Below are 23,496 nucleotides of genomic sequence, written 5' to 3'. Positions count from 1 at the left end.
AAAACAAAAATAAATCAGGGTGCGAGGTGTAAGGAGGAGAAGCCATTTTTCATTTACAGACCTCACACAGTACTACACAAGAGAAATCATTCTACTAAAACTATATGAACATGGCTTCTTTCACACATTTCCATACATCAAATGCTGCAACTTTTGAAAGTACAATTTTTCTTTGACACAGTAGAAAGACTCTGCTTTTTGCTCGTAGTGTTAAGGGAGCTGTTGCACTCAGGCCTGGTTACCTGGGGCTGCTGCGGAGTTGAGCCCCTTTGTACAGGTAAACCAGGCTGCAGAAGTGAACCAGGAACTGCAGCAGCACCGTCAGAACTGTGTAGAGGTTGAAGATGTTCGGCAGGGGGCGCTCTTTCGAGAGTGTCTTCAGGGGCTGCAGAGAGAGGGGGAGGGGGAGAAAAAAATGATGTTAAACTAGACGACTAATTAGAGAGGGGGGAGAGAGAAAACAAACCTGGGTAAAACTGACCCTCCCACAGTAAAAGCACAGCAAAGTGTAATAAAGCACAGTGAAAGCATGGTAAAGCATAGGGGAAGCACTGCAGAGGTGGCACACCACGGTGAACTATAGTAAATGCACAGCAGTATAACTGTGGGAAAGCTGAAAAATTACTGTGCAAATCTGCGGTGGTAAACTTTTATAAGGGCAGCCTTACACCACATACATGGATGCATGAATACATGAGTGAATGGATGAATTGATGCATGGGTGAATGGATACATGGGTGAATGGATGCATGGATGGATACATGGGTGAATGGATGCATGGGTTAATGGATGCATGGGTGCATGGATGCATGGATGGATACATGGGTGAATGGATGCATGGGTTAATGGATGCATGGGTGCATGGATGCATGGATGGATACATGGGTGAATGGATGCATGGGTGAATGGATGCATGGGTGCATGGATGCATGGGTGCATGGATGCATGGATGCATGGATGGATACATGGGTGAATGGATGCATGGGTGAATGGATGCATGGGTGCATGGGTGAATGGATGCATGGGTGAATGGATGCATGGATGGATACATGGGTGAATGCATACATGGGTGAATGGATGCATGGGTGAATGGATGCATGGATGGATACATGGGTGAATGGATGCATGGATGGATGCATGGGTGAATGGATGCATGGGTTAATGGATGCATGGGTGCATGGATGCATGGATGGATACATGGGTGAATGGATGCATGGGTGCATGGATGCATGGGTGAATGGATGCATGGGTGAATGGATGCATGGATGGATGCATGGATGCATGGGTGCATGGATGCATGGGTGAATGGATGCATGGGTGAATGGATGCATGGGTGAATGGATGCATGGGTGAATGGATGCATGGATGAATGCATACATGGGTGAATGGATGCATGGGTGAATGGATGCATGGGTGAATGGATGCATAGATGGATACATGGGTGAATGGATGCATGGATGGATACATGGGTGCATGGATGCATGGGTGAATGGATGCATAGATGGATACATGGGTGAATGGATGCATGGATGGATACATGGGTGCATGGATGCATGGGTGAATGGATGCATGGATGGATACATGGGTGCATGGATGCATGGGTGAATGGATGCATAGATGGATACATGGGTGAATGGATGCATAGATGGATACATGGGTGAATGGATGCATGGATGGATACATGGGTGAATGGATGCATAGATGGATACATGGGTGCATGGATGCATGGGTGAATGGATGCATGGATGGATACATGGGTGAATGGATGCATAGATGGATACATGGGTGAATGGATGCATGGATGGATACATGGGTGCATGGATGCATGGGTGAATGGATGCATAGATGGATACATGGGTGAATGGATGCATGGATGGATACATGGGTGCATGGATGCATGGGTGAATGGATGCATAGATGGATACATGGGTGAATGGATGCATGGATGGATACATGGGTGAATGGATGCATAGATGGATACATGGGTGCATGGATGCATGGGTGAATGGATGCATGGATGGATACATGGGTGAATGGATGCATAGATGGATACATGGGTGAATGGATGCATGGATGGATACATGGGTGCATGGATGCATGGGTGAATGGATGCATGGATGGATACATGGGTGCATGGATGCATGGGTGAATGGATGCATGGATGGATACATGCATGCATGGTGGCTCGTTGGGGGTCTGACCTTGGATCTGGAGATGAAGAGGAAGCAGCCCGCCAGTAGCAGCCCCTGCAGGGTGGCCTGGAAGTCGCTGAACTTCACCCCCTCCAGGTACAGGACGCTCTGACTGTACGCCAGGATCAGAGCGTTCAGGGCCAGGATCTTAAACATCTGCAGAGTCGTGACCAGCGTGCAGCGGCCCTGCTTAATCACGTGGCAGACTGCGGGCAGACAGGCACACAGGGAAAAACACACATTCGTATGGGACTATAATACACAGAGGACCCTGATATTGATGTGATACAACCATCTGCAGGTTCTTTATAATATATAGTAGACCCTGATATTGATGTGACACAGCCAGATGAAATGTATTCATAATATATCTTATTTATAATATATACTAGATACTGATATTGATGTAAAAATAATGTGATGTTTTGTAACAATTGTAAGTCGCCCTGGATAAGGGTGTCTGCTAAAAAATAAATAAATGTTACACAGCCATATGAAATGTCTTTATAATATATTGATGTGCCACAGCCATATGACATTTCTTTACAATATACAGAATAGTAGACCCTGACATTGGTGTGATACAGCCGTCTCCAATTTCTTTATAATATATAGTTAACCCTGACATTGCTGTCATACAGCCTTCTGAGATGTATTTATAATATACAGTTGTATACAAGTACTGTATCAAATAGCTTGAATCAGATGGAAATAACACCACAGTGGCTGCAGCTAACAAAATAACAAAATCATTCAATACAATCCTTCATTCGCTATATATATATATATATATATATACACACACACACACACACACACACACATACTGTAGGACAGCAGGAAGGGGGTTAATATCTTCCCTGCACAAAACATGTGCGTAGGCACATCCTGTGTAATTGTTTTGATTTATTTTATTGTTAATTATCCCCTACACCTGGTGGTAATTGTAAATTAGAACCAGGTGCAGAGTATTTAAGAGAAGCAGTCAGTCTGCTCGAGGCTGCTGAAGAGTGAAGAGCCCGGCTGGGAGTTGTGTGCAACCGTAAAGGAAAAAAAGGTCGTGTTAAACCTGTGTGATTTATTTTGTCATTTGTCAGGTAAACGGCTTAGCCGTCCTGCGTGCTAGTCAGCGCTCCGAAGGAGCTAGGTGTTTGTTTTGTTTATTTTGTTTTTGTTTGTCTATTAAAAATAGCGCGTCAGCGCTGAAAAACTCAATTTCTGTGTCCTGGGTCTGTTTTTAAAGGGGCAACGAACCGCAGAGAGTGCAGCTCCTTTACAATACATACATACATACAGGTGTACTCCATTTATAATGGAGTTCTGTTCATATCGTATTGAGGAGGCAGGTCCAACATGGGCTTTAATGGGGAGTTACTCTGGTTAAAACGGACTCGCTTATAACGTATATACTGTTTAATACGTACAGTTTTCCTGTTCCACAGGCACATTTACCAGTATTTATTTGACAGGGACAACAAGCATTTAACATTTGACATGTCTACAGAGAGTAAATATTTAAGGTACGTATGTTCGCAGTTACACACAGCATTTCGAATTGGGTTTACAACGTACCATTGTCCCCTTGGAGTCCGTTATAAGTGGCATGCACCTGTATTATGAGGTCGGCACTGGTGCCCGAAAACTGGTACTACCCGGGTTTTGATTTATTAATTTGAGAATTTAAAGAAATGTAGAAAATATGACAGTGCAGTTGTAAGCGCGGGTCTCTGGACGGTGTAATAAAGAGAACGTTAAAACCAGCTTTTGCATGAAACCTTTTCTTAGCTGACAGGATATCAATGTTTTACACAAAACAATAACACACAGCAAGCGGCAAGCACACCTCAATAATAAGAACTGCAGAGACTATTCTACTGAGGAACTAAATCGGAAACAAAACAGCATAACACCATCCTGCTGGTTTATATCAGTGATAACTCTGTGATCAGAGCTTCATTGATAAAGAAAGAGCAGAGACAATAATACCGTTCTTAAGAAGCACACATTCAGAATCATAGCAAGCTGAAAGAGCATTATACAAGTCCTAGTGTTAGACTTTATAATCACGTAGTCTACATCATCTACAAAGTATGTGCAGATGAATAAATTCAGGGGTGGCGGTGACGACTGTGTACTTTGCCCGTCCACTTTTTATGCTCTGTGTGGATGCATTATTATTCGATGTTTTGTTATGGTTTGGCATTTAAACGGTTTAAAATGAAATAAAAAGTGGAAAGGCATTCAGATGACTCCAGAAGACCGACATTGATTTAAAAGAAACAACACACCACACCCTACACAAACATTGGTTTGGCCCATTGTCCTCACTGTAGTAATATCTAGCTATATCTAACATTATCAGTGCTGTAAATGCAACGGAACCTGCAGTTTGTGGAGATTGAAAAAAAAAAAAAAAAAAAAATTTAGGCTCGATAATTGTTAGCTTGCGTTGTTTTTATTCTGTATTCGTTAAATTCTACTAATTGAAAAAAGGCGAGAGAGAACCAGACTGTTCTTATTGTTTTTATATGTTTTGAATAGGGGATGTTAGCAGGGTTGGGTAGGGGTTCAACACCAACCCTAAATAAAACGTTCTTCCTGTTATTAAGCAGTAGTATAACCAGAAGCAGTGGTATTTAAAACAGAAGCCAGCTTTCACTTTAGCGAAGTAGGCTACAATATTTTTTTTTTCATTAAAAACTTGTTGTTTATTGAAATTAATGTTCAGCTTTCATATTGAAGCTTGTTGGGTACTACTCATTCAATCCAAGCATTCACTTCAAAAATAGCAGTGTAGGAATTTGCTTGTAGACGTTTTTCAAATCAAGTAAGCTTATTTAATTTGTGTATAAAAAATGACAATAGAGTCGCAGTCCTTCTTTCGCAGCCAGTGTCATCTTTATGACACGTAGCTGAAATTGTAAAGTAATTAAATGTCCCTGGCAGTAGACTGTCTCTGTTTAGCGCACGCAAGAACTTGCAGAATTGATAAAACTGTTTTAAATCAACTGAATTTTAAGAAATTGCCTTTAAGAGCAAAACATTTTATGACATTTTTAACTTTCATAGCTGAAGAGGGGGGCCCAGGGGGGCCGGTGCTGAGCCTCGTCAAGCCCAGAGAGGGGCTGAGCCTCGTCAAGCCCAGGGGGGCCGGGGCTGAGCCTCGTCAAGCCCAGGGGGGCCGGGGCTGAGCCTCGTCAAGCCCAGAGAGGGGCTGAGCCTCGTCAAGCCCAGAGGGGCCGGGGCTGAGCCTCGTCAAGCCCAGAGAGGGGCTGAGCCTCGTCAAGCCCAGGGGGGCCGGGGCTGAGCCTCGTCAAGCCCAGGGGGGCCGGGGCTGAGCCTCGTCAAGCCCAGAGAGGGGCTGAGCCTCGTCAAGCCCAGAGGGTCCGGGGCTGAGCCTTGTCAAGCCCAGAGGGGCCGGGGCTGAGCCTCGTCAAGCCCAGAGAGGGGCTGAGCCTCGTCAAGCCCAGAGGGGCCGGGGCTGAGCCTCGTCAAGCCCAGAGGGGCCGGGGCTGAGCCTCGTCAAGCCCAGAGAGGGGCTGAGCCTCGTCAAGCCCAGAGGAGCCGGGATGAGCCTCGTCAAGCCCAGAGAGGGGCCAGGGCTGAGCCTTGTCAAGCCCAGGGGGGCAGGGGCTGAGTCTTGTCAAGCCTTGAGGGGCCGGGGCTGAGCCTCGTCAAGCCCAGAGAGGGGCTGAGCCTCGTCAAGCCCAGAGGGGCCGGTGCTGAGCCTCGTCAAGCCCAGGGGGGCCGGGGCTGAGCCTCGTCAAGCCCAGAGAGGGGCTGAGCCTCGTCAAGCCCAGAGGGGCCGGGGCTGAGCCTCGTCAAGCCCAGAGAGGCCGGGGCTGAACCTCGTCAAGCCCAGAGAGGCCGGGGCTGAACCTCGTCAAGCCCAGAGGTCAAGCCCTGAGCCCCAGCACAAATTAACCACTGTCTGTGATCCATTAATAGTAACTGTATGGCTTCCAATACGGAATGCTTTACCTACAGTTATTGCGCAGACATAGTTTCTTCAAAAAGATCAAAGAAGTAGCCTTTATTTGAAAATAAACAAGGAAATAAATAAAATAAAAATAGCGTTGCTGTACTACTGCATTAGTTTTAAAACTGAACATAACAGCCATGTCAACAACAACAACAACAGTAGAATATGACCAATATATGTCACAAAGAATCCCACAGCATGAAGCACAGTTAACATTAATAACTGCATTCAAACGGATATGTTTTATTATTATTATTATTATTATTACTACTATTTTGATGTTTCCAGTACTGAAAAAGGTTACACAAGTCTACAGATCTGAAGGGACTAAATGTATGTGTACTATATAGTATTTAAACATGTATCATGCACTTAAAACATTAATATATGTGATTTTTTAAAAATCATTACCCGAAAAACATCCGGGTACCCGGGTATTTTTCACGGCGGGTACCCGGTTCCGGATTTTCTACCCGTGCCGACCTCTAATATATATATATATATATATATATATATATATATAAATATATATATATATATATAGGTCTAAAATGTGACATTGAGTTACATTGTTAGCTACAATCAACTTGCGTCTAGTCAAGTTTACACCAAGTCTATGTCTAGCCCTGTTCATGCCTAGCCTGGTTTACACCTAGCCTGGTTTACGTCTAGTCCTGGTTTACACCTAGCCTGGTTTACGTCTAGCCTAGTTTACACCTAGCCTGGTTTACGTCTAGTCCTGTCTACACCTAGCCGAGTTTCACCTAGTTTACGTCTAGCCTGGTTCAGAGTTTGCTTGCGGATACTCACTGCACTGTATGGAGGAGAGTTTGGAGGTGAAAGGAGCAGCGATGGAGGCGTCTCCCAGTTTAACCACCTGAATCTGGTCCTCTTCCAGTTCCTTTAGCACCTGGCTGATTCGCTCCTGCAATAAAACACAAAAGTTCAGATATAAAAGTTTACTGTGGTAAATCTGCTTGGTAATTTTGCAGTTTCACCCCATGCTTTTCCCATGGTTATAATCTGCATTGGCTGTCTGTGCTTTACCATGCTTTCACTATGCTTTTACACTTTGCTGTGCTTTTACTAGTGTAAACTTTTATAAGGGTTAGTTTAACATGTTTTTTTTTTTTTTTTAATATGCTTTACTATGCCTCCCTATTCTTTACGATGCTTACCTATGCATTACCATGTTTTCCATGGGCTTTGTTACACTTTGCTATGTTTTTACTGTGGGACACTTATTAGGGGAGTGCTGCTGACTGACCCTCTGCATCGCCAGCTGCTCCTCGCGCTGTGACATGGCTCTCTGTTTGGCGGCTCGTGAGGCCAGCTTGACGTTGCCGCTGGGCAGCGAGGGGAGGGAGGGCTTGGTGTCGTTCTGAGTCTCCCTGGACTTCCTCTTCCTCTCAGGAACTCGCTCTGGGGCATTGGCTAAGAGGGCCACCCCTGAAACACAGAGAGAGAGACGGGGGTAGGGTCACTGCCTGGTCCACACGCTGCTGCACCCAGTCCTGGGGTTCAGAACTCCCCTCAATGAAGTATATTATTAAAATGATCAGGAGCCAGGAGTTTGAGCAGGGTTAGAAACTCACACTAGCCCTGCTGCTGCACCCAGTCCTGGGTTTCAGAACTCCCCTCAATGCAGTCTATTATTAAAATGATCAGGAGCCAGGAGTTTGAGCAGGGTTAGAAACGAGCCTTGCTGCACCCAGTCTCAGAATTACTAAGTATATATATATTTTAAATGATCAGGTACCAGGGGTAATTCCTCCCTTATAGCTGCATGAATAACTCTAATCAGTAAACGTACAGACTCGGGTGATGCTGTGATGAGAGCTGTGATGAGTTCAGAACAGATTGCTCAATTTCCTGGCTCCCGGTCGTTTCAATAATATACCTAAACATGGGTAGTTCTGAAACCTAGGACTGGGTGTCCTGATATTGATGTGATACATCCTTCTGAGGTTTCTTTGTATCAGATGGCTTGTATCGGATAGAAAGACGTCACACTAAGATTACTGCTGATTACTCTAATTTTCTAACTATACATTATTTAACTATATATACACTTTCTTGTCTTTTATAGCAACTGCATTGGCGAAACTTGAAGAACCTTGACTCGCTAACAAAGACCTTTTTTAATTGGATTTCAACATCCAATTGCAGTTTCACCCATTCCAGGTTTTAATACATGCTTGATTAGCCACAGTGCACAGGTAACAAGCTCAGGTGTGTCTTACTAAACTTGTAGTAAAACCAGGAATGGATCAAACTGCTATGCAACCCTGAAGCCCAGCCCTGCACAGACTCACCTATGTGCGCGTGTTTCAAGGCTCCCACGTCATTCGTACCGTCTCCACACATCAGGGTAATGAAACCCAGGCTCTTCAAGCTGGTGATCACAAACTCCTGCAACCCAAATCACAACTTTCACTCAGCATTTACACAAAGCTCCGGCATGGCATACTGACTGAGAAAGAAAGTGCTGAAAAGAGAAAGGCTACAGCACGTTATCTCATCAACGTATAAAAAGGTAAACATGGAAAGAGTCCAAAGAAAGAGCAACCAGACTTATCCCAGGACTTAAAAGAATGAGCTACGAAGACGGACTGAATACAGAACTGAATCTATTTAGCCTGGAACACAGAAGAACGTGGGGTGGAGGGTGGGAGGGGGACGACGACAGTGAAGACATGATTGAAGTCTTTAAAATCTTTAAAAGAGTTGACAGTTAATCCAAACCATTACTTAAAGCACAAAACAGATACCAGGACCAGAGGACACACAGTTGGAAATTAAGTGGCGATAGACTCAGGACAGACAGAAGGAGACTCTTAGTCATGTTGTCCCCACTGAAAATTGGGGAATGGCAACTCACCAGAAAAATAAAACTCTTCACTAGTGAAAGCAAATGCCTCATATACAGGCTGATTCATAATTCACACAAAGCTGTTGGAGCATCACAGGAAATGGAGGGTACGTGGAGGATGATAACGCTCTGTGATGCAAGAGGGTCGCATGTTGCACCAATTATGAATCACCCTGTATGTGTGGTTTATCAAAAGAGAAGTTTCTGGAATTTTCAGGGGACAGGACCCCAGTTCGAGGACCACTGAACCAGCAATCACTGACCTTCTGCTTGGGGGCAACCCTGGCGAACACCTGAATGTTGGGGATGAGTTTCAGGAGGAGCCCTGAGTTCTGCACCTGTAAGCAGGCCAGCCCCTCTCCCGTGACACACAGGTCAAACTCCCTGACCAGCTCCTTCACAGAGTGAGGGACCAGGGGCAGCTCCACAGAGCCGTCGATGGACTGCCACTGCCAAGCCGCACCTGCAACACAGACACACCCAGATAAAACAGAGACAGACACAAGCACAGACACCCAGAGTCACAAGCACAGACACACACACAGGTAAAACAGAGACAGACACAAGCACAGACACCCAGAGTCACAAACACAGACACACACACAGGTAAAACAGAGACAGACACAAGCACAGACACCCAGAGTCACAAACACAGACACACAGAGACACAAACACAGACACACAGTCACACAGAGACACAAACAAGCACAGACACATAGTCACAAACACAGAAAGACACAAACACAGACACACAGAGTCACAAGCACAGATACACAGAGACACAAACACAGACAAACATAAACACAGACACACAGAGACACAAACACAGGCACAGAGAGTCACAAGCACAGTGATCCCCATTGTTTTGATAATTTTTATTCTCCCACTATGGGTCATAAATCAGGAAGGGAATTCAATGCCTTAGAAGTCAAAAGCCCAGAAACTAGCGCTCCTCATTTAACAAGTGTCGTTGCTCCCGTTCATCAGATTACTCGCCCCGCCGCTGGTGTTGTTCAGACCTGGAGATTATGTTTAAACACGGCGAGGGGAAGGTCAGCATGCAGCTACCGACAGCAACAATAAGACACGAAACCAACAAGCAGAGGAGAACTTGAAGCATATATGGAAGATACTGTAAATCAAGGTCAGTATATTAACTTTCTCCCCCCCTCTCCCTCTCTCTCTCTCTCTCTCTCTCTCTCTCTCTCTCTCTCTCTCTCTCTCTCTCCGTGACTCACCGTGAGTGGGCGGGGCCTGCAGGATGAGGGTGTGAGGCTTCTGAATGAAGTGCAGCTCCCTGGCCACATGGCAGGCTGTCAGCGGGTTGTCTCCTGTGATCATCACCACCTGGAAGGGAGAGACAAACAATATGAAAATGAGTTGAAAATGATAGTCTTCAATATACTATCATTATAATTACTGTTAGTATTACGATTACTACTAAAATAAGATTCCTAATGCATAGCAGTTTCATCCATTCCAGGTTTTGTTACGAGCTCCATTAGCCAAAGTGTATAGGGAACAAGCTCAGGTATGTCTCACAGTAAAACCAGGAATGGATCAAACTGCTATGCAGTCTTAATTCTATCCCTGTAGTTTACTTCCACTGCATAGCACTCCAGGTTTTGCATACATTAAGATTTAATGTCAGTTGTAGAATGACTCTCTCTACACAGTGCTTAGCGCTTGGTGCTTCAGTGATGATTTAATATCTCCTCGAGCGCTGTGGGCTGGATATCGAGGATCCTCCTGTTGAAAGCCTGGTTCTTACGTGGTGTGAGGCGTTCTGTATCTCTTTGATCACGGCTTTGGAGTCGGTCTTGAGGGGGCAGGACACCACGATGAACCCTGCGAACTTCAGACTGCACTCCAGAGCGTCACGGGAGAGCTCTCGCACCTGCGGCACACCAGAGCACACGAGCAATCAGGACTTACAGGCGCAACAACACACACAACAAACCACCCTGAACATCCAGAACAATCAGTCAGTCCAGTACAACTTATCCGAAGCTAAGGGCCGATTCTCCAAGCGTTTATTCCAGTCTTTGACCAACTCCTGTTCATTTTACAAAAACATGAACCAAACAACTCATTTATGCAATTCAGGTCCTCTTAAGCACTCTCTGTGTGTTTTGTTTTTCATGCTGTAACATTAAGATGATTTCTTCTCTTTTAAAATAAGAATTTAAAGAACGGAGTTATTTAAAGAATGGAGGAAACGTTTTGAAAATATGGCCCCAAGTCAAGTAGACACATGCTTCAGCTCGTGCCTCTTTCAGTGCACTGTATAAGGCTTGTTTGAGCTCTTTCAGTACACTGTATAAGGCTTGTTTGAGCTCTTTCAGTACACTGTATAAGGCTTGTTTGAGCTCTTTCAGTACACTGTATAAGGCTTGCTTGAGCTCTTTCAGTACACTGTATAAGGCTTGCTTGAGCTCTTTCAGTACACTGTATAAGGCTTGTTTGAGCTCTTTCAGTACACTGTATAAGGCTTGTTTGAGCTCTTTCAGTACACTGTATAAGGTTTGTTTGAGCTTTTTCAGTACACTGTATAAGGCTTGTTTGAGCTCTTTCAGTACACTGTATAAGGCTTGTTTGAGCTCTTCAGTACACTGTATAAGGCTTGTTTGAGCTCTTCAGTACACTGTATAAGGCTTGCTTGAGCTCTTTCAGTACACTGTATAAGGCTTGTTTGAGCTCTTTCAGTACACTGTATAAGGCTTGTTTGAGCTCTTTCAGTACACTGTATAAGGCTTGTTTGAGCTCTTTCAGTACACTGTATAAGGCTTGTTTGAGCTCTTTCAGTACACTGTATAAGGCTTGTTTGAGCTCTTCAGTACACTGTATAAGGCTTGTTTGAGCTCTTCAGTACACTGTATAAGGCTTGTTTGAGCTCTTTCAGTACACTGTATAAGGCTTGTTTGAGCTCTTTCAGTACACTGTATAAGGCTTGTTTGAGCTCTTTCAGTACACTGTATAAGGCTTGTTTGAGCTCTTTCAGTACACTGTATAAGGCTTGCTTGAGCTCTTTCAGTACACTGTATAAGGCTTGCTTGAGCTCTTTCAGTACACTGTATAAGGCTTGTTTGAGCTCTTTCAGTACACTGTATAAGGCTTGTTTGAGCTCTTTCAGTACACTGTATAAGGCTTGTTTGAGCTCTTCAGTACACTGTATAAGGCTTGTTTGAGCTCTTTCAGTACACTGTATAAGGCTTGTTTGAGCTCTTTCAGTACACTGTATAAGGCTTGTTTGAGCTTTTCAGTACACTGTATAAGGCTTGTTTGAGCTCTTTCAGTACACTGTATAAGGCTTGCTTGAGCTCTTTCAGTACACTGTATAAGGCTTGCTTGAGCTCTTTCAGTACACTGTATAAGGCTTGTTTGAGCTCTTTCAGTACACTGTATAAGGCTTGTTTGAGCTCTTCAGTACACTGTATAAGGCTTGTTTGAGCTCTTCAGTACACTGTATAAGGCTTGTTTGAGCTCTTTCAGTACACTGTATAAGGCTTGCTTGAGCTCTTTCAGTACACTGTATAAGGCTTGTTTGAGCTCTTTCAGTACACTGTATAAGGCTTGTTTGAGCTCTTTCAGTACACTGTATAAGGCTTGCTTGAGCTCTTTCAGTACACTGTATAAGGCTTGCTTGAGCTCTTTCAGTACACTGTATAAGGCTTGTTTGAGCTCTTTCAGTACACTGTATAAGGCTTGTTTGAGCTCTTTCAGTACACTGTATAAGGCTTGTTTGAGCTCTTCAGTACACTGTATAAGGCTTGTTTGAGCTCTTTCAGTACACTGTATAAGGCTTGTTTGAGCTCTTTCAGTACACTGTATAAGGCTTGTTTGAGCTTTTCAGTACACTGTATAAGGCTTGTTTGAGCTCTTTCAGTACACTGTATAAGGCTTGCTTGAGCTCTTTCAGTACACTGTATAAGGCTTGCTTGAGCTCTTTCAGTACACTGTATAAGGCTTGCTTGAGCTCTTTCAGTACACTGTATAAGGCTTGTTTGAGCTCTTTCAGTACACTGTATAAGGCTTGTTTGAGCTCTTCAGTACACTGTATAAGGCTTGTTTGAGCTCTTTCAGTACACTGTATAAGGCTTGTTTGAGCTCTTTCAGTACACTGTATAAGGCTTGTTTGAGCTCTTCAGTACACTGTATAAGGCTTGTTTGAGCTCTTTCAGTACACTGTATAAGGCTTGTTTGAGCTCTTTCAGTACACTGTATAAGGCTTGTTTGAGCTTTTCAGTACACTGTATAAGGCTTGTTTGAGCTCTTCAGTACACTGTATAAGGCTTGTTTGAGCTCTTTCAGTACACTGTATAAGGCTTGTTTGAGCTCTTCAGTACACTGTATAAGGCTTGTTTGAGCTCTTTCAGTACACTGTATAAGGCTTGTTTGAGCTCTTTCAGTACACTGTATAAGGCTTGTTTGAGCTCTTCAGTACACTGTATAAGGCTTGTTTGAGCTCTTCAGTACACTGTATAAGGCTTGTTTGAGCTCTTTCAGTACACTGTATAAGGCTTGTTTGAGCTCTTTCAGTACACTGTATAAGGCTTGTTTGAGCTCTTTCAGTACACTGTATAAGGCTTGTTTGAGCTCTTTCAGTACACTGTATAAGGCTTGCTTGAGCTCTTTCAGTACACTGTATAAGGCTTGCTTGAGCTCTTTCAGTACACTGTATAAGGCTTGTTTGAGCTCTTTCAGTACACTGTATAAGGCTTGTTTGAGCTCTTTCAGTACACTGTATAAGGCTTGTTTGAGCTCTTCAGTACACTGTATAAGGCTTGTTTGAGCTCTTTCAGTACACTGTATAAGGCTTGTTTGAGCTCTTTCAGTACACTGTATAAGGCTTGTTTGAGCTTTTCAGTACACTGTATAAGGCTTGTTTGAGCTCTTTCAGTACACTGTATAAGGCTTGCTTGAGCTCTTTCAGTACACTGTATAAGGCTTGCTTGAGCTCTTTCAGTACACTGTATAAGGCTTGCTTGAGCTCTTTCAGTACACTGTATAAGGCTTGTTTGAGCTCTTTCAGTACACTGTATAAGGCTTGTTTGAGCTCTTCAGTACACTGTATAAGGCTTGTTTGAGCTCTTTCAGTACACTGTATAAGGCTTGTTTGAGCTCTTTCAGTACACTGTATAAGGCTTGTTTGAGCTCTTCAGTACACTGTATAAGGCTTGTTTGAGCTCTTTCAGTACACTGTATAAGGCTTGTTTGAGCTCTTTCAGTACACTGTATAAGGCTTGTTTGAGCTTTTCAGTACACTGTATAAGGCTTGTTTGAGCTCTTCAGTACACTGTATAAGGCTTGTTTGAGCTCTTTCAGTACACTGTATAAGGCTTGTTTGAGCTCTTTCAGTACACTGTATAAGGCTTGTTTGAGCTCTTTCAGTACACTGTATAAGGCTTGTTTGAGCTCTTTCAGTACACTGTATAAGGCTTGTTTGAGCTCTTTCAGTACACTGTATAAGGCTTGTTTGAGCTCTTCAGTACACTGTATAAGGCTTGTTTGAGCTCTTTCAGTACACTGTATGAGGCTTGTTTGAGCTCTTTCAGTACACTGTATTAGGCTTGCTTGGCACACTGAAGAAGGCACTAGCTGAAAAGTTTGTCTACTTCACTTAGTTTCTTATCAAGTCTTGGGCACACATTGGGAAACATATCTTTTGACCGATCTGAACCTAGACTTTAGTATCGGTCCACCACATCCTTGTTTACCATGCTATGTCAAAACGTTGTTGAAACAAATGTTGCAAATATAGTCTAAGAAAGTCAAGACAGTAAATAGACACATTTGTTTAATGTCACATTGTTCTTTAAAGTATTGTCGGTTTTTTATGAAATTGGTAACATAAAAGTATAACTTGGCAGCTTTGAGTGCATTTACTTACAAACCCTTGTGGATGGTTCTCTGCTGGTGGGTGAGGTGTTTGGGATTGGGGATGGTTCTCTGCTGGTGGGTGAGGTGTTTGGGATTGGGGATGGGTCTCTGCTGGTGGGTGAGGTGTTTGGGATTGTGGATGGGTCTCTGCTGGTGGGTGAGGTGTTTGGGATTGTGGATGGGTCTCTGCTGTTGGGTGAGGTGTTTGGGATTGTGGATGGTTCTCTGCTGGTGGGTGAGGTGTTTGGGATTGTGGATGGTTCTCTGCTGGTGTGTGAGGTGTTTGGGATTGTGGATGGTTCTCTGCTGGTGGGTGAGGTGTTTGGGATTGTGGATGGTTCTCTGCTGGTGGGTGAGGTGTTTGGGATTGTGGATGGTTCTCTGCTGGTGGGTGAGGTGTTTGGGATTGTGGATGGTTCTCTGCTGGTGGGTGAGGTATTTGGGATTGTGGATGGTTCTCTGCTGGTGGGTGAGGTGTTTGGGATTGTGGATGGTTACCTGCTGCTGGTGGGTGAGGTGTTTGGGATTGTGGATGGTTCTCTGCTGGTGGGTGAGGTGTTTGGGATTGCGAATGGGTCTCTGCTGGTGGGTGAGGTGTTTGGGATTGTGAATGGTTCTCTGCTGGTGGGTGAGGTGTTTGGGATTGTGGATGGTTCTCTGCTGGTGGGTGAGGTGTTTGGGATTGTGGATGGTTCTCTGCTGGTGAGTGAGGTGTTTGGCATCAAGGATGGTTACCTGCTGGTGGGTGAGGTGTCCGATCTCCTTGTACCCCAGCGCCAGCACACGGGCCCCTTCCCTGGAGATCTCAGTGTGAACCGCGTCGTAGTTATCAGGGCACTCGGAGAACTGCCAGCACAGAGAAAGAGTCACACACTTACACAAGCACACAAACACACAAAGATACACAGACATAGAGACACACATACAGACACAACACAAACAAGATGCATATACACAAAGAGGCACAACACCAACATACACAACCAGGACACTCGGAGAACTGCCGACACAGAAAGGATCACACACAAGAGACACACAAATACAGAGACAACACAAACAAGATACACATACACAAAAACAGGCACACCACTGGCATACAGACACAAGCACAAAGAGAGAGACACAACACATGCATGGTCACACACACAGACACACCACAGACAAGATACAAGGACACAGAGACACAGACACACAACACAGACGTAGAGACACAACATAAACAACACACACAGAGAGACACATACACACATACAAAGAGACACAACACACGCACACAGTGACACACACACACACAACACAGACAGGCAGATAAAAGACAGACAACACAGACGCACACTCGATAGACAATCAGGTTCCGGGTGAAGCCTGCATTATCCTAGGGACATACCCTCTCTAATCTATCAGTACCAGGGGGTACAGCAGACCCCCACCTTCTGATGAAGGCACAAGACAACACGCTCGTCTAACTAGAGCCCACCTGCCCACCTGTTTGTCTAAAAGTGCAGTTCCGATTTCCACATAGTTCTTATACAGCCGTACTAATAAAAAAGGTTAGTTTACTATGAAGCTGAAAAATTAGGAGCAGCTTCACTAAGGCACTGCCACAGTATTAACATGAACAAGAGCAGGGATGGAAATAAGACTCCTATTGTATAGCAGTTTCACCCAGTCCTGCTTTTATTACAACCTTGATTAGCCACAGGGTATAGCTAACAAGCTCAGGTGTGTGTTATTAAATGCATAGTAAAACCAGGAATGGATCAAACTGCTGTACCATGCTGTGCAGTGTCTCGGGCGCTCCCTTGACTGTGGAGATGTAGGTGAGGTCACTGGAGCCCATCTTCTCGTAGGAAGCCAGAACGGACATTCTCTTGAGAGCGCTGGCGAAGTGGAAGCGCTGGTGAATCTTCAAGCCCTGAGTCTTGATGCTGCGTGGAAACACCTTCTCGTCTGAGTACAAGAGGAGGAGAGAGAGGAACAGCTTGTTAACCGTCCCCTTCGGTCACAATTTAATTTTTTGTGCGGGGGTATGAGAAGTTGCGCTGGACAATTCAAAATTTGCCAATAAAAAATAATTATTAATCAATTCCCCAAATTATCACAGAAAATTGAATCGCTGTTGTCTAATTCAGTGCACACTGTTGGTCTATAAAGACACTGTACCAGCACAGCAATCGTAATAAGACTCCTGTTGCACAGCAGTTTCCCCCACTCCAGGTTTTACTACGAGCTTGATTAGCCACAGTGTACAGGTAACAAGCTCAGCTGTATCTTATTAAACTCAATGGACTAAACAGCTGTGCAATGGGAGTCTTAATCCCATCCCTGCACTGTGCGATACGCCTGTCTGCCCTGTTAATGTACCTGCACCCTGTCCTTCAGCCCAGTACCTTTAGTCAGGGTCCAGTCCACTGCAGTCAGCATGGCTTTCTCTAGGGGATCACCCACCAGCGTCCCATCATCCATCTGCACGAGAGAGTGGCAGGTCGCCACCACTCTGTGAGTCTCTACAGGAATCTCCGACACTGGCATCACCTCCTTGCCATCTCTGAGCAGAAAAACACACACACAGGGATGGGAATAAGACTCCAATTGCTTAGTAGTTTGGGCGATTCCTGGTTTTACTATGAGTTTAATAAGGTCACACAGTTGAGCTTATTACCTATACACACTGTGGCTAATCAAGCTCGTAGGAATAAAACCTGGAATGGGTGAAACTGCTATGCAATAGGGAGTCTTATTTCCATCCCTGCACACACATTAGGAACATGCCTGTCCACTTTATTAGGACCCATCTGTTGGATTTGGCATTGCCCTGGTGTGGGCCGTGTTCTCCTGGTATACCCTGGTGTGGGGCGTGTTCTCCTGGTATACCCTGCTGTGGGGCGTGTTCTCCTGGTATACCCTGGTGTGGGGTGTGTTCTCCTGGTATACCCTGGTGTGGGATGTGTTCTCCTGGTATACCCTGCTGTGGGATGTGTTCTCCTGGTATACCCTGGTGTGGGGTGTGTTCTCCTGGTATACCCTGGTGTGGGATGTGTTCTCCTGGTATACCCTGCTGTGGGGCGTGTTCTCCTGGTATACCCTTGTGTGGGGCGTGTTCTCCTGGTATACCCTGGTGTGGGGTGTGTTCTCCTGGTATACCCTGGTGTGGGATGTATTCTCCTGGTATACCCTGGGTCCCTTGATTACTCCGCAAGAATGCTGTAGCAATGCTGCACTTGCATCCTGGTGGAGCTGCAACTTTCAAGACAATAATGCACCCATCCACCAAGCCAGAATTGTAAGAGGCACAGAAAATAGGAGGCACTTTTTTACACAGAGAATCGTGGGAATCTGGAATCAACTCCCCAGTAATGTTGTTGAAGCTGACACCCTGGGATCCTTCAAGAAGCTGCTTGATGAGATTCTGGGATCAATAAGCTACTAACAACCAAACAAGCAAGATGGGCTGAATGGCCTCCTCTCGTTTGTAAACTTTCTTATGTTCTTATGTGTGTGAACGGTAGAAATGAATGTAAAACTTGGACTGGCCTCAAACTGATCTGCAATGGGAGTGTTACTATTATTAAGCTCAGAGAATGAATGTAAAACCTGGACTGATCTGCAATAGAAGACTCATTAATAAGCTCCCATGATATAAAACATGGACAAACGTCATGTGTGTTTCACATCCTCAATACCACTGCAAGAGGACTGGTGTAAAGAGGTTAATGAAATTACATTAAAAAAAAAACTTAAAGAAAGATGAAACACAAGAATCCCATCTCGAAGGGGTCGCCAAGGGGTCAGGTGGAAAGGTAAAAAGCATCCCCTGTGACCCATCAATCGTCTCCCTGCGATATCAGCTTGAAAGGCAGGCGAGGGGTGCCAACGGAGTGGCCTGCACCTGCGCCGGCTGCAAGAATAGCCTTCTTTATACCGGAGAGCCTGCAAGCCTGTCACGAGCACCGGCCAGCAGAGTTCAGCACTGCAGATTTCATCAGGTACAAACTGTACTGCAGCCGCCCCCCTCCCCTGTCTCTCCCCCTTTCTCAGAGCCCAGGCACATTCTTTCAGGCCAGGCAGGGGAATTCCAGAGCACAAAGACTTTGTGAGTGTGTGCAAGCGTCCCTGCGCGGCTCTGAGACACAGCTGTGAGCGGCGCGGGAGGAGGGGGAAGGTCACGGTAAAGTCAAAGCTAATCTAATGGGTTTTTCGAGCTTGAAAGCCAAGCTTGCTGTCAGGAGCGTGTGTCCGTCTGTCAGCACTGCAGGTGTTCCAGACCTGCTCTAGCTGTATAAATAACTGTGTGTGTGTGTGTGTGTGTGTGTGTCTTGCTCTGCAGGGGTGAATAAAATAGGGACCCTTGTGTGCTGATCATGCCCATCCGCCTGTCTGTCTGTCCGTCCATCCGTCCCACTCTACATGGTGAATACTATAACTGCCTTTTATCACAAACTCTTAGCCTCCGATAGACTTTTCAGACTGCATTTGGCTATCATCCGATACGTTCCCCATTTTACACAAATATCTGTAACCTTCCTTGTATTGTGTGATTATGACATTATTGATTACGTGATTGTGAGGACCCTCTGTATGTCTGTGCACTGGGTAAGAATCAGACGTTATTATACACTGGGGAGTCAAGGCAATATCCTCACTGGTATGTGTGTCTGTGTGTGTCTTTCTGTGTGCCTGTACTTGTGTCTGTCTGTCTCTCTGTGTCTTTGTGTCTTTCTACCTAGTAGGCTTTTGGAACAAGGATATGACAAAATTGCAAGACCTAAAGTCTAGTCTTAATCGATTAATGAATGGGAGGCATAAATGGAAGCTGAGTAAATGCATGTTTAGAACGCAGCGTAGGAAGCTCTTTCTTTACACTAGAGTTATAAATTCATGCAGTATCTAAAACACAAAGAACATGCAAAACACAACTAGATTCCGTCTCATGAAACCCTCCTATAGGGGTTAGCTGTGCACTACGAAAGGATGAGCCTTGATGAGCCGGAAAGCCTCTTCTGTTCCCACGTTTCTAATAGAGGAATGAATGTAAACCAAGGGAAGCCAAGGGAAGCCTTGCATGCAGCGATGCGGAACCCCCTAAACCATCCAGGTTTTGTGTGCCAACAAGGTAACTTTTGTTTGTTTTTCTTAATTGAACTTTCTTTAGTATTTACCACACTGCTGTTATGAGAGCTATGACTGTAGCTAACTAGTGCAATCCCTTATAAGTTTATCATGTTATTTTTGCAGTTTTACCATACTTTTCCATGTTTTTACTATGCATTTACTGTAGTCTACCCTGGTTTGCCATGTTTATTAATATGCTTTGCCATACCCTGTCTTTACAACACTTCCCTAAGCTTTACAAAGCTTTCACTATGCTTTATTAAAACTGTGCATTCTTCAAAATAAATCATTACTTAACTGTGCTTTACTACACTGCTGTGCTTTTACTATGGGACACTTTTATAAGGGTTAGTTTACCATGGTTTGGTTTTTAATGTGCTTTACACTGCTTGCCCATGCTTTCACTGTGCTTTATCACGCTTTGCTGTGCTTTTACTGTGGGGAATGCTTTCTAAGGGATATCAGATGAGTGTGTTGGCAGCCCGTGCAGGGGGGTGGTTGAGCCCCTCTCCTGCAGGATTAGAGATGCACTCACTTGAGCCCGGCTACTCCTTGCACCACCAGGTTGTCGCTGGTCAGAGTGCCCGTCTTGTCGAAGCAGCAAATCTGCACCTTACCAGCGAAGGGGATGCGGAAAGGCTCTGTGCAGTACACGTCTGGAACAAGAAGAAGAACAATCTCACAACTATAAACACGAAGGGATCACCTCCTAGCGGCTGATTGAAACTGACTTCAGCATAAGACACCTCCCGACTGCAGAGCTGTCTCTTTAGCTGACTGTTAAGACGCTTGTCTTTGAACCGTGTGGTTAGCGCTTTGCATCCAATCCTGTTTATTTCTCATTTTGTAACTTGAAGCCTGATATTTCCAGCTTTGTAAAACCAGCCCTGTTGTTTCAGTGGAAGATCTGGGAAGGGGTTGGGCTGTGGCGGTGCCCGGGGAGGGGGGTTGGGGGTTGGACACTCACAGAGCTTGGCGAGGGCGATGAGGGAGGTGTTGACGGCCAGCGACAGCTCGATGGGCAGTTCGGGAGGAACCACGGAGGTCAGGATCAGGGTGCACTCCAGAAACAGCTTGTACCGATTCCGACTCGGATCCTTCGTGCCTGCAAGGACAGACGACAACAACCTTTCCTTCAGTGCAGGGAAAAGGATAAGATCATAAGAACATGAGGAGATAAGAAGACTCAGCCCATCAGTGCTCATCTGCTTCCTAGTTGCTGGTTGATCCCAAAACTTTGTCAAGTCAGGCCTGCGTACCTCATTAAGCCCTGGGATTAGACTGGTTGTTCTTTACTGGACTCTCTTCAAGGAATTCGATTATGTTCTACTAAACCAGATTCCTTTAGATCCTCCTCAGTAGGGAGGAACCGTGTGCAAGCAGGTTGTGATAGAAAACACTCTCTTATCGTTTGTGTATTTGTTATGTTGCACTGGATGCTTAAAACTATGACAATCTTCAGTAGTTCAGTGTGATGGACAGACGGCCGGACGCAACGATCCTAATTTTATTAAAGAGGACGCGAACACAGCAGTGCGGTCAGTGCTTTGTGGATCTGGTCCACATGGCTCAAGGATGTCCACAGGGGTAACACCCGCCTCCCCAGGACACAGCTGCACACTGTGTTTGCGTCCTCACTATTAAAATGAGGACCCTTCAATTCACACTTAGAAAACATGATAAGGAGGCTGAACATTACATTGATCTCCAAAAGCTACCCATGCAAAACTCCCATTCGGATTGGTAAGAGATATTAAAAAACAAAAACAAAAACAAATCCCCAATTAAAACACCGGGTTCTGATGGGATCTACATCGTAAACGATTATTTATAACGATAAAAATCTAGCGTCCCACGTCCCCACGTGTTGCTACAACTGTTTAAATAGCGCACCTGTCATTTCTCTTTTAATTGTTAACATCCTGACAACTCTTTACACTTACAACTTTAAAGTCTGTTTCAAAGCTCTTTCTGTTCTGTTCTGTACTGCATCATGGATCGCTATTACCTGTTTGACAATGTGGGCAATAATCCTTACACTATCAGTGCGCTAAAACGGACATTTTCAAAAGAGCTTTGAAACAGACTTTAAAGTTATAAGTGTAAAAAGTTGTCAGGATGTTAACAATGAAAAGAGAAATGACAGGTGCGTTATTTAAACAGTTGTAGCAACACGTGGGGACGTGGGACGCTGTATTTTCTGGAACCCCGCTACTTACACTTGAATGCATGGAACAGCCTACCAGATGAAGAGTAGTAGAATCTATAACTGGATTCTGATGGTGTATAAAACTTGCAACAGAACGTTAGTTTTTTCCTTTGGAAAGCAGCGTGCGCACATACAGAGGATCCCTGTAATCAGGTAATAAATCGCACAGTAGCTAAAAAATATCTGGGTTGTATAAAACCCAGGTTTATCAGATTATAGCCAAATGAAACCCGAATCACCTACAGGAGGCTGGGAGTGTCACCGAGTTATAACAATAAAATGCCTGTCTATCTCAATAACCTGTTCCACGAGTTGAATTGTGTTTTAAGAAATGTCAGTGATACTAAATATTTCAAAATACTAACAGTGAGAAGAACTATTGGAAGTGAAGCTCAGACTGGAATAAACTACCCAGATCCACAGTTTCACGTTCTCATTTTAAGAGATTGCTGCTTGATCACTTGAACCAGCCTTGTGATTGCACGGGATGCGATGTGATGCGAATGCATTAGTACATGGATTGTGTGCTTGCTGTGTGCTTGTATGGAGCTGTAACTTGCTCCTGCCTTCCTCCTGGGACTCCTTTGTAAACAAGCTGTTTGCAGCTCATAATGCAGCAGTGTAGTAAATGCTTTGTAAATGTGGTCCAAACGGTCCTATTTACAGGAGCCCCCCCACCCAGACTCAGATATCCAAGGAGTTAAGCCCCGCCTCCCCAGGGCGTGGCCGGGCACTGACCTTCGATCCACACGTAGCCAGCGGCGGCGATGGCGAAGACGAGGAGGAACAAGATGAAGATGAATGTCTCCAGATTGTTTGCTGTCACTCTCTTCACTCCAAACAGGATGGTGCGCAGCAGCTTGCCCTGAAGGGGATACAAAGACACAGCGATGGAAATAAGACTCCTGTTGCATAGCAGTTTGATACCTTCCTGGTTTTATGAGGAGTTTAATAAGACACACCTGAGCCTGTTGCCATACACTGTGGCTAATCAAGCTCTAAAGCCTGACTGAAATGATTTGTAAAGTTCATTTTTCAGTAAATTAAAATGCAATTGAAAAGCTAACACACGCTCCAAAATTTTGGCCAAAAAAGGCAGATTAGAGAAATAGGCCTGTAATTACAGAAACTTCACAATCTAAATGTTGTTTTTTGTAGCAAGGGTTTGACAGCATTTTAAACATGTTAAACAGTTAAACCTGTCTATTTAACCCACTAAGTACCAAATACATTTTTCTTTGGAAAAATC

At 44.6% G+C, this 23,496-nt stretch overlaps 1 protein-coding gene across 1 annotated transcript in view; it reads right to left on the bottom strand.

The window, feature by feature from the left end:
• The window catches only part of LOC117965653 (endoplasmic reticulum transmembrane helix translocase-like), a 37,662-nt gene that overhangs the window by 3,541 nt on the left and 10,625 nt on the right, over positions 1 to 23,496 (bottom strand). The window contains exons 10-23 of the mRNA XM_059007085.1: positions 22,986 to 23,112; positions 21,006 to 21,143; positions 20,574 to 20,694; positions 17,317 to 17,474; positions 16,701 to 16,876; positions 15,662 to 15,772; positions 10,818 to 10,943; positions 10,285 to 10,393; positions 9,310 to 9,509; positions 8,490 to 8,586; positions 7,442 to 7,623; positions 6,985 to 7,099; positions 2,202 to 2,398; positions 243 to 385 (exon numbers count right to left, since the gene is read on the bottom strand). Coding sequence (XP_058863068.1) covers positions 243 to 385; positions 2,202 to 2,398; positions 6,985 to 7,099; positions 7,442 to 7,623; positions 8,490 to 8,586; positions 9,310 to 9,509; positions 10,285 to 10,393; positions 10,818 to 10,943; positions 15,662 to 15,772; positions 16,701 to 16,876; positions 17,317 to 17,474; positions 20,574 to 20,694; positions 21,006 to 21,143; positions 22,986 to 23,112 — 2,000 coding nt within the window. The remainder of the gene's footprint in view (positions 1 to 242; positions 386 to 2,201; positions 2,399 to 6,984; positions 7,100 to 7,441; positions 7,624 to 8,489; positions 8,587 to 9,309; positions 9,510 to 10,284; positions 10,394 to 10,817; positions 10,944 to 15,661; positions 15,773 to 16,700; positions 16,877 to 17,316; positions 17,475 to 20,573; positions 20,695 to 21,005; positions 21,144 to 22,985; positions 23,113 to 23,496) is intronic.

Source organism: Acipenser ruthenus, chromosome 34 (assembly GCF_902713425.1).
Source record: "Acipenser ruthenus chromosome 34, fAciRut3.2 maternal haplotype, whole genome shotgun sequence".
Classification (NCBI taxonomy): domain Eukaryota; kingdom Metazoa; phylum Chordata; class Actinopteri; order Acipenseriformes; family Acipenseridae; genus Acipenser; species Acipenser ruthenus.
The sequence above is the reverse complement of the archived record's forward strand: the minus strand, read 5'-3'. Positions and strand labels throughout refer to the sequence as shown.